A 14284-nucleotide genomic window follows, 5' to 3' on the forward strand; every position below is an offset into this window, starting at 1 on the left:
GGTGTCCTCGTCAGGTTTTTATTGCTGTGATAAAATAACCAAGACCAAATTAACTCGGGGGGTTGGGGGCTGGGGTGGTTACCTTAGTGTACAATTCCCTGGTCACACTCCATCACCGAGGGAAGTCAGGGCAGAGACCTGGAAATAGGAACTGAAGTAAAGAGAAATGCTGCTTGCTGGCTTGCTCCTCATGGTGTGCTCAGCTTGCTTGCCTACAGAAGCCAGGATCACCAGCCCAGGGGTGGCGCAACCCACAGTGAGCTGAGCCCTCCTGCATCAATTGTAAATCAAGAGAAATACATTTTCTCAATTGAGGTTCCTCCTTCCAAAAAGCCCTAGCTTGTGTCAAGTTGACATAAAACCAGCCGGCACAGAATGAAAGCATTTAGCTAGGGAAGAAACTAATTAGAGAAGACATTCAAGGGAGTCCTGAATTACTAGGTGGTCGCTCACTCTCTACCCTTTGGGTGGCGATGGGCAGCTCTCCCAGGCCACCCATTCCTGACCCTCCGAGGCCGTAAGAGTGAGGAGCACTGATGCTTTGGGACTTTTAAATGAGGACTGGCAGGTGATGAGGTTAAATTTTTGCCTTTGCATATTTTTAAAAGTTTTATTTTATGCATACGAGTGTTTGCCTGCACATGTCTGTGTGTCACATGTATGCAGTGTCTATGGAGCCCAAAAGAGGATATCAGACCCCCTGGAACTGGAGACAATGGTGTTTTTTGGTTTTGTTTGTTTGTTTGTTTGTTTGGTGAGTCATCATGTGGGTTCTGGGATCCAAACCTGGGCCCTCTGCAACACCAAGGAGTGCTGTTAACTTCTGAGCCAGCTCTCTGCCCTGCTATGTGTTCTTCAAAGACAGTTTTTATCATGATAAAAATATATAAAGTTGAACATGCATAGCATTTATCCACTCATTATAATGCTGTAGCCATGACATCTTTCTCGTGTAGAATATTTTCGCACAGAGAGAGAGAGAGAGAGCGAGAGAGAGAGAGAGTCACAGAGACACACAGACACACACACACACACACACACACACACACACACACACACACACACACACACACACACACACACACACCCCACACACACAGAAACCCTGTATCCATCTTTCTGCCCAAAGCCCTCTGCAGCCACTAGCATATTTTGCAGCATTGCCTCCTCTGGACATGTCATATAATGGAATTGAGACTACTGTGGCCTTTGTGATCTGAGTTCGTTCACTCAGCGTGACGTTTTTAAGGCTCAGGCATGGTGCAGTGAGAACCAGGATCCTATTCTCTTTATTTCTGAGTGTTATTCCGTTGTTTGGCTATCCCGTGCTCTGTCCATCTCCTAAGGGATGGTGTTTGGCCTTTGTGAATACTTCTGCCCTGAGTACTTGTGCATGACTCGTTGGGATGCTTGTTTTCATTCTTGAGGGGAGAAGACTCCCCAGCTGTCTCCAGCATCTTTTGAGTCCTGATTTGTGGGGGTCAACTAGCAAGAAGGACTTCTTCCTAAGAAAGAAAAAAGCAGGAAGGCTGCAGCTGGCTCCGGAGATGGAGGCAAGACAGTCAGATGGCCAGTAGGGAGGGCAACCAGTGGCTTTTTCACAGGTGTGGGACTGTCAGCATGGCACACCAGCCAAGTTAGGAACTAGGACCAGCCAGTGCATGCTCTACCACCCCCCTTTTTGGCCTCCCTGGCTCAGTACTAAGCCTCAGAGTCTCCCCAAAGATCTCAGTGCTCCCTAGGTAGGCTGGACCACAAGACAGTGTCCCTTGGTGGTCACTCATGTCCTCATGTGCAAACTGAGGCTTCCTATGAGCTCACCAAGTTATACAAATAGATAAATCAGAGCCATTCTAAAAAGAAAAGTACTGAGAATCTGAGGAGGGTCAGGGTCCTTCCAGTCCCTTCAAAGCTGGGGCTTTGGGACATCAGAGGACTCAGTTCACTGCTCTCTAGCCCACAGGACTCCCCTGACAAGCCCTCCCAACATTATCTCCAGAGAGTGCTGACCTCCCTTTCGAGCACTCAGAACAACTGTTGAGGGTGACATTTCAGGCTGGGCGCGGGGGCAGTTGGAGAGGAGGTCAGTATGTCTGCCTGGACTTCAGCTCTCATAGGATAGAGCCTGGGAGAGCACATCTCGGCCTCCCTCCCATTGAGGTACCCCATCTATTGAGCAACGGTAGAGCTGTACCCTCTTTTGGGTTTGGGGTGTGTTACTGTGGATCTCCCCAGTGTGTTCCCCATGTGGGCCCATGTTAGCATCTTTTGCTCCATACATATGGAAATACCCTGACTGATTCACTTGCCCGAGGTTAAGTGGCGGCTGTGTGGCTGAGGTAGCGTTGGCACCATGGGTGCTTCAAGCCTGAGGCTGTTTACACGGCCGCTGCATCCCTCCCTGGATCTTCTCTGCCTTCCTGTGAGCTGTGAGTCTTGCCTAACGGCCTTCCACAGCTTCCCAGGCACTGTCACCGACCCTTCTATGGTACTCCTTGATGTTAGGCTCAAGGAAAGACAACCAGGCATCTCATGCCTCTGGTTCTAGAAGACTCTTCAGCAAGCCCCTTGACCCCACCCCCACCCCTACTTTATTTCCCAAAGCCCTGGGTATGCAGGATCCCCTCTCTCTCTCTCTCTCTCTCTCTCTCTCTCTCTCTCTCTCTCTCTCCTCATCCCTCCTCATCCCTCCTTCGCACCTACCTTGCTCTTTTCTTTTCTCTCTCTTCTCATTCATTAACTCTTAGTGTTTGTTTGTTTGAGACAGGTGCTTGCTACGCAGCCTAGGCTGGCCTCCTCCCACCACGCCCTCCTGAGTGCTGGACCATCACACCCAGTTTCTCACTCCTTCGTTGCTCATCGTTATATTACTCATATTGCCCATATTCTGGCCATCTTCTTGGCCAGGAGACGCTAGAGTGGCATGCAGGGCCGGTCTCAGCTGCCCTCGGGTTCGTTTGTGCTTGGCATATGATCTGTGCTGTCCAGGAGGACACCACACTGCTTTCAGGCTGGCTGCTGTATATCTAACCATCACCCATCTAGAGCGTGGCCTTTCACATAATGAAAGAGAAGCTGTGGCTTAGCAGCTGCCTGTGTAGGAGACAGAAACATCTGAGCACAGAGGAACAGTTGTGTGTGAGACTTCACGACACACACCACAGCTACCCAGAGGGCCGAGGGAGGCCATGTTCATTCCCAGCAGCACCTGGGATTAGCTCTTCTCTCTTCTGGTACAAAGGCCACCACAGGAAGCTGAGACAAAACCCTCACAATGCAGGCAGGAAACGGGCATCAGATCACACACTCCATTGCTCCAGTTTCCTGCTTCCCTAACTATTGGTCACTGGTAACCAAAGGAGCCACTCCTGTGGGCACATCAGAGGACACCGAGGTCACTCAGGACCTGGTGGCCTTTTGTGTTTCTAAACACGTTTTGCTGAGAAGTTCTCAGCCTTCTGTAGCTAGAATTCGGATTTTTGTGAATTTGCCTTCTCTGAAAGGCACAGCAATTGTGTGGGCTAATTTGGATCCTCTATCTTTATTTATTTTTAAGTGTTCTTTAGCTGAGAACCTTCATTTTTGTGTTTATTGGAGATTTACATGGAAAGGATAAGTAGAAAATGGAGAATACAAATGTCTTATAATCCCATCACTGAGGAGTCACAGATGCTGCTGCAGCTTGTTCCCACCTTACGCCTAATGCTCTGACTTACATATTCTTCTGTTTTTTAAGACGAATGTTATCACTCATGATCACAAGAATCAAGCCTACAGTGTCTAGTTTGTCTTAAAAATCCTGCTTCTCGTTGCCACCGTGACATGGATGGCACTTGGAGAGCAAAGCCCAACCCAGCTCTCGCAAACTCTCGCAAACGTTATCATAGGATGTTTTACACCTCGTTCTGCCGTCACTTGCATTAATTAATTCTTCTAGGTTTGCACAGCAGGCCTGGGGCTGCCTGCAGCTGTACTCAGTGGTCCTGCAGGGTGTAGACTGCACAGTCCACAGCGGGGCATGTGGAGTGACACGGCCCCTGGGAAGCGCAGCATGCTGTGATGGATTTTTTTGCAGGTTCTGATGGGGTCTGCTCTGGGGGAGCCATGCCTTCTGTGGGGATGAGAGGGCACTTCATACTACATGTCACCTGTCCCAAAAGAGGCCTGCAGACCATGCTCTCTCTCTCCCGTGCTTCAGAACAGTTGTGAAAATGGCAAATGTGTCTGACCCCTTCCCTTTTCTCCTACAGAAGCCTGGGATGGTCCCCCCTCCGCCTGGAGAGGAGAGCCAGACGGTCATCCTTCCGCCTGGCTGGCACAGCTACTTGTCTCCTCAGGGCCGCCGTTACTATGTCAACACGGCTACCAATGGTGAGTCCTGCTCAGGAGCAGCCTTTTCCAACCCCTAGGCCGCTGCCTCTTCCCAGGGGTGCCTCTCTCCCTCCCTCCCCAGCCCCTCCCCTCCCTCTGGTTTGGGGCCTTTTTCTTGCTAAATCTGACCTGAGAAAAGGTAACCTGGCATCTTAACCCTCAGGCTCTGGAGTTATTTAACATGTGCCAGAGGCTACAGTAGAGTCCTGCCCATCCTCGGTGCTGAGGGTTGGGGCCTGGGTCTGCATTCTGGAAGCTGCTCCAGGGGACAGCTGTCCTTCAGAAACCCTGACACCTCACACCTACCTTCATCTGTTCAGAGATGGCCCAGAGGCTAGTCAAGGTGATCCACACTGTCTAGGGCCGCCGAGGGGCTAGAACAGAGACCACAAATACACTTTCTAGTTTACTATAACACCCTTCTCTCGACTGAAGGATCTCCCTGGATGCTGCACTGTGGGCTGTGCACTTGGAAATGATGGGAGTCAGTGTGGACCCCTCATCCTTGCTGCCCCGACCCCCATCTTCCCCCAGACCATTTCTTTTCTCTCTTCTCTCTTCGTTCTTTCGAAACAGGCTCTCATTTGGTAGGCTAGGCTGGTCTGGAATTCACCACACAGCCCAGACTGCTCATGACTGCATGCTGGTTCTCCTGTGACAGCCTCCCAGGTGCTAGGATTGGAAGCCTACATCCATCCACCCAGCCGCTCCCCACATATCCCTGAGCTAAATTGGAGCAGCCCTGTGCCCCAAAGAGTTAAATTTGCCTAGACCTCCCGAATGTCTCCAGGATCCCAAATGTGGAGTTCGGAGATGGTTTATAAAATGTTGTGCAGTATGGGTAGTGTTGTTAGGAGTTAAGCAGGACACTTTTCAGGTTGAAGGCAGAAGAATAAGGCAGCTGAGAAGCCTGGCCTCCCTAGATCCATGAAGGACTTTACCCAGGAGGCGCAGCACAGGGAAAATTGGCCTTGGAGGCATCCTAGACATGTGTGCCCAAGCAGAAGTGAATGCCTGCCTGTTGGTCCAGTCTTAGCCTCACTTCTGTCTTCTGCCCGTATGACATCATAGCTCTCTCTATCTTGCCTCTTGGAGTGTGAATGTTGTTAATAAGGTTTCCGATTTTGAACCTGTACTGGAGGGCGGGGCCCAGCGAGAAGACAGGCAGCAGCCAACCAGAGGGAGACAAAGAGAGGCTGACAGCTGCTACTTTGCATGGCTGGCTTGTCCACACCAGAAGCACCCTAACCTGCTGACTCAGCAGGATGTCCCCCTTGAAGCGAGGTGATGGGGGTTTCTAGGAAAAGGGAAGTAAGGCTGTTTTTCACTCTTCTAATCTCACACTTCCTCAAAACAAACACTTGAGCAGCTTCACCTTGCTCAGGGAGCTCAGATGTTTCAGGGGTGCCTGTGGCTGTTTGAATGCACCTCCCCTTGGGGAGTGGATTCTTCAGCACTGTTCCCCAGGGGAGTGGGTGTCTGAACACAGATCTCCATCTGTGCAGAGCAGTTTGGACTGGAGGAGCTCAAGAGCAGGAATTTGAGTGGATTTTGTTCTTTGTTCATGTTAGCCAGTCTGTTGCAAGGAGGAATAGAGAAAGTGCCTTTCTAGGCTCTCTCTCTCTCTCTCTCTCTCTCTCTCAAAGCTTAGTGCATTCTCAGGGTTAAAAGCCAATAAAAAATGGGATTCAAATCAACAATAAAACCCCCCCAGAGCCATTCATCACATGTATCCTTTGAGGCATTTATTTTCTCTATCATCTAAGCATAGACATGGTGGTGTTTTTTTTTTTTAAATAAATTACAAGTGCTACCCCGTCTATATTTTAAACCACAACAATAATTCATTGTAGACATTGTTCTATATTTTGAATATTTCCATCTAACTCTTTCCTTTTAACTGCTGTGTATCAGGAATGTGCTGCCATTCATTTAAGTACTGCTCTACTCTGAATGGAAGTGCAGCCGGTTTCTATCAACAGACGGTGTCTGGCAGCTCTCTCCCATACACCAGGAGGTCAGAGCTCCCTTGGGGTTGTGGGATGCAGGATGCTCCTCAGGTTGGCGAGCTCATTCTTTAACAGACCGGGCACTAACTAGTTTGGATTTGAAGTGTCACAGTCCCTGTCACGGCTACTTTATCACTGCAGCATGGACAGTAATGTAGCCAGTATGTAAACCAGTGAGTGCAGCTATGTCCTAGTAAAACTTTACATTTGGCAAAAATGGGGAGGGACTTTATGTTTAGACACTGGAATAGGAATGGTGGGAAACTCTTCTGTGTCCTGAAATTGCATTGTTTTTACTTTTGAGCATCCCAAACTGCAAAAGATGCTTTGGGTTCACAATGGTCCTTGCAGTGATACGGTGGGATGGTTTGCTAGGTTATCTAGTGGGTCTGGTAGGAGGGCCCTGGCCACTTTCTCTCTTTTACTGAGTAATCCTGACTCCTTGGTCTTGCTTTCTGGGTGTGGCTCGGTCCGCATTACCTCCTCATTAAGTGGGTGTTGAACTCATTGTGTGTCTGTTTGTGTTGCTGGGCACTGAACCCACGTTCTGGGCAAATACCGCGTCGATGCTATGTTACACAACACATGTCAATGCTAGACGCAGATTTTAAATGAAAACCTGGTTGAGCATCCATGGGAAGGGCTGTGTAGGTCTGCGGTATGTGAAGAGGGTGTCACACAGAGAGCCTGTGGGGTCAGGGATGCTCCCTGGAAGTAGAAAGGACCAGGAAGGGGCAGGACGGGACATGCCTCTCACAGCAGCCTCTGGGCACCATTAAGAATTGCTACATGGTGAGGGAGAGAAGCAAGCAGCTTCTTCTCTCCTTCCAAAGTGCCTCTTGGGCATGTTTTGTTGGTCTCTGCCTCCTCACCCCCACCCCGATTGAAAGCCACCTGCCTGTCTGTAGCAGAGTCCCTAGTAGAATTGTTCCTTGTTCGCATACTTGCCTCTGCCTCTTGACCACTAAAGCCTCTGAGTTGGTACCTCACTGCTGGACTCCCCTTTGTGTCCCAGCTTGCATGTCTCATTCCAACTCCCCCATGTGTCCAGGCGGGAGCTCATAGAGAAGCCAAGCCCACTACCCACTGCTGCGAGCCATTGCGTATGCACTTCTCATCCTCCCTTAGGATAATTTTTGAATATCCTCAAAGTGACATTCAAGATATCTGATAAAAATAAATTAAGTTAAAAAAAAAAAAAAACCCTCTCAGAGATGCCTGCGTTCTTCATGGGGCTGGGGGCTAGTGTTTGCCTAGAACCTACAGCAGTCTCCTCACATGGGCTCAAGTCATTTCTAGTTATATATGACACCAATCCGGTGTCAATGCTGTCTAAAAACTTGTTACTCTGTGTTGTTCAGGGACTAATGACTAGAAGGAAAAGCAAACAACCACAATAACAAAAAGTGCATATTTAGACTATATGCAGATGTCTTCCCCTGAGCATCTCAGCCCTCCATGACTCCTGGAATCCAACAGTGCCGAACCCAAGGATCCTGAGAACTGCCTGGGTTTCTTCCTGTCCCCTAATCCTTAATCCGTCTTCACCCAGTGGGCACTTGAACATAATAGGTATTCTGTGCAAAGCCTCGTTTACAGCAGTGTCCCCTTCCTCTGACAATCTGCTTACTTTCACATCCATTTAGGATTTCATAGATGAAGGGGTGCACTCTGCTTGCCAGGGTCCGGCTGTGGGTCACACAAAGCCAAATGAGACACAGGCTGTGCTCTCAGAGACTGCAGCTCCAAAGGGGTCAGAGACAAGCATTGCAGGCAATGACAAAGTAGGGTGGGAGATCCAGGAAGGGACCTGTTACCTGCATATGGGGGAGGGGTATGAAAGAGGGCTCTAAGGAGGGACCCATGACAGAGGCATCTAGCCAAGGCCCTGGCAGAACAGAGGACGAGGCCAAATGAGGAAGGCAAGCCAATGGGCTTGGCAGTGGTAGGAACATGGAAGTGAAGGAAAACCGAGGTGTGTGTGTGTGTGTGTGTGTGTGTGTGTGTGTGTGTGTGTGTGTGTGTGTGTGATGTGTCTCTTCACCCAGAGAGCAATGGGAAGCAATGGAAAGTTTCCAAGCAGTGGCAAGGCCCCATCACAACCTTATAGCAAGACTGCTTTTCACGCAGCAGCGAAGTGGTTGGGAGCAGCAAGCATGGAGTAGACAGCCTAAATGAAAAGAGAAATAACGAGGTCAGCACAATTGACAGCGGTGGCCCGACAAAGGGGGCTAAGCTCTCTCCAACAGGATGTGGCAGGCCAGTGGCAGGGAGCTTGAAGCTTTGCTTGCCTCCTGGCTTGCTGCCTTGTGTGCCAGTCGTGAAGTAAGCGAGAACGGGAGACACTCAGAGGCCAGCCGGAAGGAAGGAAGTGAATCCATGCCTCACGCTTGGTTCCTTGCTGTGCCTGTGCCTCAGAGGACGTCCAGGCTGCTGGTGGAAGTCCGGAGAATCCTGTGGGTGCATGGCCCAGCAGGCAGAGAGCAGAGTGGATTCCACCCCTGTGGCCACTATTGTGCAGTGACCAACATGCACAACTGAACAGAGTGTTCTTTTCTTTAGAATAGAGGTACAGACATACCACCCAGTGCAAAGCCTGTAAAAGAAAGCTCTGAATACAAAGTTTGGGGGGGGGTGATGGGGAGGGGTGTGTCAGAGACAGTTGGGGGGGGTGATGGGGAGGGGTGTGTCAGAGACAGTTGGGGGGGGTGATGGGGAGGGGTGTCTCAGAGACAGTTGGGGGGGGGTGATGGGGAGGGGTGTCTCAGAGACAGAGCGGAACTGCCAGAGATACAAGGAATGAATCCATGCAAGGTAGTGTTGTAACAAGCAAGGGAACAGAGACCACAGAGGGAGGGGAAGCCAGGGACAGACAGAAATACAGATCTTGTTTACAACAGGAGGACCATGTAAGCCCCTGGGGAGACACAGCTTATTTTGTGAATGGTGCTAGGGAATGAGCCCGGAAGCCCAGCAGGAAGCTTCCGAGGGTAAGTTACTGCAATCCTGCCACTGGTTTTGTATAGACTCGCCAGCCGCTCCAGCAGAGTGTACGTGCGTGCGCGTGAGTCATGAACTTGGGAAACCCCATCCCCTGCACTTCCCCACAGCTCTGCCTCTCCAGAGTGTTTCATCACGCAGGGTGGCCCTGAGTGCAGCCCGAGGAGGCCAGGGACCCCAGTGGCAGGAAAATGCTTCTGCTTCTCCGGAGTGGACTACACCGAAATCGGGGCAGCACGTACTGTGCTTCATAACTGGTGAACTGCTAGCAATAGCCTACTCTATTCATTCAGGAGTCCACGTTAGTGTTAAGGGTCTGTGTTGGGCTAATTTAATGGAAGGGCAAAAGCTAGGCAGCTTGAAAACAAAGTCTGGAAAATCTGGAGGCTGGGATGTCCACGATTAAAGTACCTCCAGATTAAGTGTCCAGCGGCAGCCTGCCCTCTGGTTGCTAGAGATAGACTCTCTTGCTGCACTGACGTGGAAAAAAGGGTGAGCAAGCTCCCGTGGGCTCTTTTATAAGAACATGGATGCCAAGTGAGTGGGGGCTTTCAAGACCTGAACATCCCTCAAGTCCCTGCCTCTTAGCACCATCACAGTGGGGACTGAGGTTCAGTGTGTAGGCTGTAAGTAGCAGGGCCTCCTGCATATCAGCTAACTGCCTCAAGAGACCTGGCGCAGCAGCGCTGGCTTTTCATTGCCAGAACCCAACATCACTTAGCTGGCCTTTCTGATACTGTTTGGTGTATACTTTACCATTTGAACAATATGGAGATATTTGAAATCAGCATGGAAAACCAGGATCCCTTCTGTTTAATGTGTGAGTCATTCTCCGGTAGCAGACTTGCTAATCTTTCTGTGCATTAAACCAAGTCATTCCATTTATTTTATCTATGTCTTTCATCCCTAAAGAGAATAGTTCGAGGTAATATTGTAGCCCTGTTTTGTTGTTGTTGTTTTGTTTTGTTTTTTAGAAAGCCGAGCCCAGGGAAAGGATTAAGTGTTAAGACCTTATTGAGAGATAATGAGCTCAGAACAGTGAGGACAGGATAGAGAATAAAAAAACGATGCCAGGGAAGACGTCACGCCATGCAGCTCAGTGTCTGGCAATGGAAGGCAGGGCAGGCAGCAGCCGCTGAGGAGGTCTGTTGACTTCAGAAGGGCTGTGGAAGAGCCAACTGCACTTTGGAAATCCAGACTCCACCTCCTCACCCACCCCTCCTTGGGGAGCTATTTCTCTCTCTCTCTCCATTCCTTTTGGATTAGATCATCTGACTCCAAACAGCCTATCAGAAAGCCTGACTCAACTCCTCCCACGTGGATGCTTCTATTTCCAACGCGAGGTCCTAGCTGAACAGGCGTCACCTTGATAGGGATGAGAGCAGGACTCAAACATCCATGTCCCCGTGTAGAGACAGCCTTGGACACCCTGCGTCCTTGTCATTCGCGCAGCAGGTTCAGTGGCTGGTGGCTTTACTCAGTACCCATCCCAGGGTGGATTTTCCAGATCATCTACCACAGGGGGCACTAGACTAAGGCCAGGAGCCAAATTCACTTCATATCTTGTTATAACACAGCCATGTCCCTGTGATCTTCATAGAACCGGCAAAACCAAAACTCTTCATTATCTGGCCTTGGCAGGAAAGATGATCCCTGGCCTGACAGAGTCTACCAATGTCACACATCCAGACATGGGTTCCTCCATGTACTAATAGCCTCTGCCCAAAGTCACCAGGTCCCTGTAGTCAGGCTGTGACTACGGGCTCCAGTGCTCAGCAGTCGAGCACGGTTGGCGATGACTAACCTTGGTATAAGGGTAAGTGAGCTCAAAGATTACTAGATAAAACGTGACAATTTAAAGGGATATCTGCTTGTCCTATGAAGCGGCAAGTAAAATCTGAGAGAGCTGGCATTTGTTTCTATCCTCTTTTTGACGAAGAACTGGTGTCTTCAAATGTTTTATTGTGTTTGTGGCATAGACATAAGCCAGGGTTTGAGCTTTTGTGTTCATTTGCCAAATAGTCAGTAGTTTTCTTGATTTCTTATTTTAATTTTCCTTTAAGTGAGTGGATTCCCATTCAACTTTATTACACTAAGAACTAATGAGTTTCTAGGTAGGTTCTGCATATAACTAGCAATTGTGCAAAACATTCTTTCAGCTTTACTTTGTTCAAAGTAATTGGGTATTTTTCTAACTCTCTGGATAGGATGGCCCTGACAGTCCCCCACTCAATAAAAGTTGCCCGGAGAAGCATCTGCACCCAAACCTCCCATCTGTTTTTTTTTTCCCCCTGTCCATTTGTATTAGGCAAAGTAACACTAGAGCCAGCTTTTTTTTGGTACATTCGGTTGATTAAATTGCGCATTGTGCTCTTATGTGTATGAGTGTGAGAGCATGTGCAAACACACACACTCAGAGATAGCCTTTGTTTGGGCTCTTTTTTTTTTTTTATTATTGAAAATAAATTCTTCTTTCATATAACACATCCCGGCCACAGCCACAGTTTCCCCTCCCTCCACTCCTCCCAGCTCACACGCGAGGCGGGGGCCCCCTGCCCAACACAGACACCTTCCCTCTCCCCCAGATCCATTCCCCCTACTTTTTCAATGGATTCATGGTTTAAAAAAGCTATTAAACACAAAATCATAGTATTATTCTGCCTTGGTGTAGCCTTGTTTTCTCCTCCTGAGCATCCATTTTAGTTTGTATTGCTTAGGTAATACTTGAGCACATAGCGCATTTTCCAACAGGGTTTATAAGGCCAAGTAATCTCTCGTTTATGGCAGAGACTAAATGACTTCAAAGCCATTCACCATGCCAATATGCTGACATCCAAAGACAAGGAGGGTGGACTGTGTTCTTTGCTCTATCCTAAAGAAGTCAAGTTATTTTGAATTATTTAGTAAAGAATGTGACGCTACAGCTCATTGGTTGTTACCTGGAGCTAACAGTCAGCAGCAAATGGTCCAGACACCACTGCCCTAAAAGGGTGTGTGTGGTGACGCTAACTCCATGTTCCCCTTCTTGCTTTGTGCTCAAGAAAACTGAAAGCCCAGGTCCACACTGAGACCTGGGCACTCACACAGAGCAGCACCATCCCCAAGGCCAGAGCCCCGGTGCCAGTCAACCAAAGACAATGGGTAGACTAAGTGGGGCGTGAGCATCCATCGACTCAGCTATAGAAAGGAAGGAAGCAGGGACGATGCCCACTTCGATGAGGACAATCCTTGAAAACATCACAGCAAGTGGAGACAGACGGACACAGGGGGCTACAAGCTGTGGGATTCAGTTTATATGAAATGCCTAAAGTAGGCCAATCCGTAGAAATGGGAAGTGGATGAGTGGTTTGCCAGGGGCCGCAGAATGGGTGAGCAGCCGCCGCCAGTGAGCATGGGGTTGAGGTGATAGGAACGCACTACAGTTAGGTGAGGGCTGCTCACTCTGTGTGCAGACCAAAGCCACCATACCATATGCTCTTACAGGGCAAGTTCTATAGTATAGCGAATTGCTTGCAATAAAGAATTGTTTTTTAAAAGCACGCATGTTCGGGGATGCTGGATGCTCTGTGACGTTTCTTGGTTGCCCTTGGAAGCAGCTCCTTAGAGGCTCTGTTTGGGGATTCTTAATGTATGACTTCCAACTTTTGGTGCATGTCAAAAGTGTCAGGGAGTGCTGTTTGCTCAGAATACCAAGACAGAGGGGCCTGCCACACACTTGCCAAATCACAACCTGCTATTAGAAAAAAAAATTAAAATACTTGATTTCATATTCTTAAGTGCTTTCTAACAGTTTGCACCTATTGTGTGTGTGTGTGTGTGTGTTTTTTTAACTACAAGGAAACTTAGAAACAACAAAATGGGTAAAGACATTGTTGCGTTAGTTTTTTCACTATAATAAAATACCTGAAACAATAAACTGAGAAAGAAGAAAGATTTTTCTTTAGACTCATGGTTCCAGAGCACATTGTGGTGGGAGCATGTGGCACAGAAGTCACATGGAAGGGGCAGGGTTCTGAATGTCCTCTGTAAGGGGACACTATACTCCCTGTGACATAACTTCCTAATGTTCTTCTACTAAACATTTGTTTGAGACAGGGTCTCCCTGTGTAGCCCTGGCTGCCCTGGAACTCATTATGTAGACCAGACTAGCCTCAAACTGTCTGCTTGCTCACCTCTGCCTCGTGCTGGGTTTAAACCCAACTAGGTTAGGCCTCACCTCCTGAAGGTTCTACCACCTCCTAATAGCACCCCATGTTGGGGACCAGGCCTTCTCACCTGAGTCTTTGGTAGTGTGGGGGAGTAGGGGTGGGGCATAGGTACATCAGATCCAAGCTGGAGCAGTAGCAAGAATGAAAGATCGAATTGAAGAGTACACTTAAAATTGATTTTTTTTTTTCCAGAAACATAGTGGGAAAAAAATGCAGTGTTTGTCATCATTCTGAGGTTAAAGGTCAGCTGTCCATAAACCACTGAAGTTAGGGCAGAAACTCCCAAAGAGCTGCTTGAAGCCAGATAACTCAGATTTATGTGACAGGATTTAGAATGAGTAGGATGTCTCTAAGAAAGGCCCGTCACCTGCCTGCTGTTTATGGTCCTGAGGTCGCTGGGGTAGCTGGCTCTAGCCTTTGCTCTTGTCTGTGTAAGGAGAAGTCGCAACAGCGTCTACCATCTCTAAGCCTTTAAGTCCATAGCTCAAAAATCATTTGGCGCTCAGCATTCTGGGTAGGAACATGGGGCGTTTGCTGTCCTTATGTGTGTTCAGTACCCTGACATGTGGACAACATGAACTTCGAGGAATGTGAAGCCGGCTGTGAACATGCACCCTAGTGGCTCGAAGAGCAGTTACAGCTCTCTCTTTTTTTTTTTTTTTTTTCATTTTCCTCTTTTGGGGAGGTTTTTTTTTG

General features: G+C 48.7%; 1 protein-coding gene across 7 annotated transcripts in view; it reads left to right on the forward strand.

Annotated features, from left to right (window-relative positions):
* Gas7 (growth arrest specific 7) overlaps positions 1-14284 on the forward strand; it is a 218733-nt gene that overhangs the window by 135218 nt on the left and 69231 nt on the right. For all 7 annotated transcript variants that reach the window (XM_051168033.1, XM_051168027.1, XM_051168032.1 and 4 more), the window contains exon 2: positions 4251-4371. In XM_051168033.1, coding sequence (XP_051023990.1) covers positions 4251-4371 — 121 coding nt within the window. The remainder of the gene's footprint in view (positions 1-4250; positions 4372-14284) is intronic.

Source organism: Acomys russatus, chromosome 25, assembly GCF_903995435.1.
Source record: "Acomys russatus chromosome 25, mAcoRus1.1, whole genome shotgun sequence".
In the NCBI taxonomy this organism is placed as follows: Eukaryota; Metazoa; Chordata; class Mammalia; order Rodentia; family Muridae; genus Acomys; species Acomys russatus.